This window comes from Neomonachus schauinslandi, chromosome 1 (genome assembly GCF_002201575.2).
Source record: "Neomonachus schauinslandi chromosome 1, ASM220157v2, whole genome shotgun sequence".
Classification (NCBI taxonomy): Eukaryota; Metazoa; Chordata; class Mammalia; order Carnivora; family Phocidae; genus Neomonachus; species Neomonachus schauinslandi.
Window position 1 is genome coordinate 123,077,037 of NC_058403.1, and position 4,316 is coordinate 123,081,352.

A 4,316-nucleotide genomic window follows, 5' to 3' on the forward strand; every position below is an offset into this window, starting at 1 on the left:
CCGTACGAGCTCGGTGAGGTCCGGGTCGGCGCCCCAGGAGGCTGGGCGGCTCGCGTAGGTCTGACTCCAAGGACAAGAGGCCGCAGAAAGAGCCCAGTTCTGATGGGCGGGAAAGGGGAGGTGGGTCCGAGCCCCAACGGTTACAGACCGCCTTCCAGGGTCTTAGTGACCTCAAGCTGCCATTGACGCTGGCCGCGATCCTAATCTAGGAAACGTCGCCCGCACGCCGGCTGGGCGCGTGGCCACGCTGATTGCTGTCGATCTTCCCGGCTCGGGCTGTGCAAGCAGGCCCCGGTAGCGCCCTTTCGGTGCTTGGAAAGCGCCGTTCTAGGAGAAAGGCCGCGAGGGCGGGGCTTAGGGCCGTGCGGGACTATTTCCTCATACAGTGGTCAGTCAGGGCGAGGAAAGGCCGCCAGGGCGGAGCGCCAGCCACATGGCGCGACCCCGCCGGGCCTCAGCGTTGGCGGGCACGGAGGAAGCAGTGTACTGCGAGAAGCTTAAAGCCCAAACTGTGGAAGGATGGGTCAGCTAACAAATGTTTCGCCACAACCCACACGCCTAAGAGGGAATTTGAGAACGCATGGGGGAGGGGCGGAGAGAACGGCTTGCACAGAGCATGCTCTAAGAGCCGTAAGTGGAGAGCCAGGCATGCGCTGTGAAGCCGGGGTGGGTTGGCAGCAGGGAGGGGCTGGCGTGAGCGGGGTGCTGTGTTTATCCGGTTTTCTGGGTGGGCGGTCAAGGCGCACGCGTAAGGGCGAAAGGCGGTGGAGCTTGATATTGGAGTGCGCATGCGCGGAGCGAGCCGGTAGCTCTGGGAGGGTGTGGAGGGGGCTCTTAGAGGAGAAGCAGGGGAAAAGGGAAGCGAAGGGAAAGGAAAGGGGGGGAAGGGGTGAGAGTGTGCTCTGCGCATGCGTGCAGGCGCTAGCGACGACGGCGGCGGGGGAGTCTCGGGGATGACAGTGGCTTTGCCCGTTGGGGTAACGGTCGTCGTCGCCGGCAGGGCCTGAGGCGCCGCACACTCCGCGGGATTTATTAAGGCCGCAGCAGCCCGGGCCCTACCGAGTTAGAGTGGCGCGTGGAGTCAGGGTGAGGGCGGCGAGGCACGGGGGGAGGGGCCTGCGGCGGGGCCTTGCTGTGTGCTCTGGGCGGCGGCGGCGGGGCCTGGCGGTGTGAGTGCTCGCCTCAGCTGCGGCCGGGCGGGAGCCGTGGGCAGCAGCGGCCGTCGTGTTTGGCCGAGGAGGTCTCCGTGTGTGCGGCGCGGAGAAGATGGCCGGGTAGTGAGGGGGCGGCGCTTGCGCCTGGTGACCTCGCAGTGAGCGACTGAGCGAGGGGCGCCGCCGCGGCCCGACCGGGCCTGCTCCCCGCCCCCTCCCGCCGCCGCCGCCGCCGCCGCCGCCGCCTCCGCCTCCGGCCCGCGCACTTCCTCCCCGGCCCTCCCCTACCGGGTGGGGGACTCTCCTGCCCGCTTTGCCACCTCAGGGAACAGCGGGGTTGTAACTACCGGGGCGGAGAGCTAGGCGCAGTCCGGGCCCCGCGTCCGATATGGAGAGAGCGGCGGCGGCCTCCGCCAGCCGCAACTGCAACATTCGCCGCCGCCGCGTCTTGGTGCACTAGATTGAGGAAGTCGACGCCCGAGCCGTCCTCCTCGCCGTCGCCGCTACCTCTGCGCCGGGCGCTGTGATGGAGTAAGGGCCCTGCAGCCCGTGAGAAGCGTGCCCGCCCCTCGGACCGGGCCGGGGCCTGCTCCCGCGCCCGCTCAGCTCGCCCTGAGGAGGTGCCTCCGCGTCCGGAGATGCAGCGAAGGCCGCCCGCCGAGCCGCGGGGCTAGACTGAGCGCCGAGTCCCGGCCCGAGTGCCGCAGCCCCCGCGTTCTTCGCTCCGAGGCTGCCTGGGACAAACTCGAACGCTGGTTTCTATCTCTTTCTCTCTTTTTTTTTTTGTGTGTCTGCAAGTCTCAGGGACGGAGGAGGGGCGCCAAGGCCCTATGTGTGGGAGGATTGCTTCAGCTCCACAAACTTGCACGGATTTTGGTTACTACTTTGGCCAGTGGTTCTTCTCTGATTTCCTCCGATTTGTTGCAAATTCGCCATTGTTCCCTGGCTGCTTACAAAGTTGGATCCGGAATTTCTTTTCAACCGGGAGCCAACGGTGTCGAAGTGTCTGCAATGAACCCCGTGAATGCTACTGCTCTCTACATTTCCGCGAGCCGCCTAGTGCTCAACTACGACCCCGGAGACCCCAAGGCGTTTACAGAGATTAACAGGCTCTTGCCTTACTTCCGACAGTCCCTCTCTTGCTGTGTTTGCGGTGAGACGCTTTTTATTGTTCCCTTTCAGTGCTTGTTTAAAAAAAAATCTGGGCATTGGTAACAGGAACGGTTTGGCGGCGTGGTAGTTTGTATTAAGCTTTTGTTATTTGTTCATTAGTATACGGTCATTAGTTTCGACACTCGTCAAAGGACTTTTGCCCGGCATTTCAGAAAGACAGCTCTTCTAAACCGTTTTGTACGGCGGCCTTAACGTTCAGAACTGTTAATTCGTCTCGGGTCAGTTCCTTGCCATTTCTGTTGATGGTTTTATAAATGAGTGAAGTGTGCTTGCATATTGCTGCTTTTTTTTTTTTTTTCCCCAATCTTTGCTAAAAGAGCTGACAACACTTACTTTGGTTAGACGTGGTTAGGCCTGGTTAAAAAATGTACATGTGGCGTGTTTGCATTTCCCCAGACTGGTGTTATGTGTGGGTAGTGGTATAATCTGATGCACCCACAGCCTGTGAACTCGGTGCAGAACTTTCCTCCGTGTTCTTCAACAAATGCTTTGACAGTTTGACGGTGAACAGTGAGCCCGGGAAGACTGATGGTACTGTTTTTTAGCTGGTGGGATTTTTACAGGATTGTTCCTTATTTTGTGGTTTTAGTATGTTGTGGCCTGGTAGACGGTTATTTTAGATGGTTGGTTTTTTCCCCCCCAAAATATTTAGTGCAGGGTAGGCTACTTTCAAGTTATTTTTGAGAGGTGAAGATATGCTAAATTGTCTAATGGAAGTGTCTCAAAAGTGCTAATAATTTGGATTAATTTTGTACCCATTATTATTTTTTAACTTTGCACCTTTTTTCAGAAAACCTGGACTGAAAACATTAATATGAGGGAAATGGCAACTGTCAAAAAAACCACAACAGTGCTATACTCCATTTCGTATTCTTATTTTGCCCCAAGTTTTGAGGTTTTGCTGATGCACTTGTTTAGTCAGAACTTGAGAAATTCAGGCATTTCAGGTTTTCACTTTAATCTTAAATAAAAGAAATTTTGTGGCTATAGTGGCTGAAGGAGGATACGATATTCATATGAGGATCTTGCATCATTTTCTGAAGAGCATTGGGGCAAGGCACTGAAGGGGATGCAAAGGAGGTGGAGATTGTTTTTTGCATACCAGGTACTTAATCTCATAAACATTTAAGTAACTGTTAGAATGTGATTAAGTCCTGCTGTGACTGGTAACAGACACTTAAGACCTTTATAGGGAAGCATTTGCCCTGGGCAAATCACCACTGCCCTGGGCCTCAGTTTCTTAATGTGTAAAATGAGAACTTTGGGCTAGATTCCAAATTTCCTTTCAGCTTAAATTTTACAAATATGAATTTGCTTGGCTTCAGTGTACTCCCTTACCCCACTTCCACTTTTTATGGAGTGCTTCTTTTTATGTCTTAACAGCTTTTGATATTTTTTGAACTGAGGAGATGAGCTGCTATAACTTTCTTTTCTACAAACCTTTCTTTTGGGGGGGATTGCTACTCTTGTGATGTATGGGAAAGAGGGCAAAGGGCAGCCCATCCTAGCCTGCTAGAACAGCAATAGGGAGTGATGTCATTATCCAGGTAACACTCAAAGATCTGGTAAGTCTCCTTTTTACTAGGGGGATGGGACTTAACTGCCTAATTTAAGTGTGAAATGATAGTTTTGAATCGTGTAGATGCTTGGAATTTTAAGTTCTTATCAATAGCTTCAGGATAGTTGTGGTCTAATTGAACATTTTTCCAAATTCTAACCTGGGTTTTAAAAAATGAAATTAAAGATAAAGCTACATTTTAAAAAATCCAATTGTAGCTTTTTTTTTTTTTTTTAAAGCCAATCTTGGCAACACAAGGGGAATTTTTCTGACAGTGGGGCTTTGCCATTATTCCTTCTTGTTCAAGCTACTCCACCATCCTCTGGAAAAGATGTGTGGGTTCTACTTTTACCCTAATTACAGTTGAGTAGCTGGCTTAAATTTTAGCAGTCTGGATGTAGGTTCAGGCCTACCGTCTCTGACTGACCTCA

The 4,316-nt window shown here is 53.3% G+C and overlaps 1 protein-coding gene across 2 annotated transcripts in view; it reads left to right on the top strand.

Annotated features, from left to right (window-relative positions):
- The first annotated feature begins 906 nt into the window (after positions 1 to 906).
- Positions 907 to 4,316, top strand: part of MSL2 (MSL complex subunit 2) — a 34,154-nt gene continuing 30,744 nt past the window's right edge. The window contains exons 1-2 of one of the 2 annotated variants that reach the window (XM_044915531.1): positions 907 to 1,086; positions 1,953 to 2,307. In XM_044915531.1, the coding sequence (XP_044771466.1) occupies positions 2,166 to 2,307 (142 nt within the window). In that variant the 5' untranslated portion in view covers positions 907 to 1,086; positions 1,953 to 2,165. Of the gene's footprint in view, positions 1,087 to 1,815; positions 2,308 to 4,316 lie in introns of those variants that run through there. The other variant, XM_021678763.2, reaches the window with a different exon arrangement.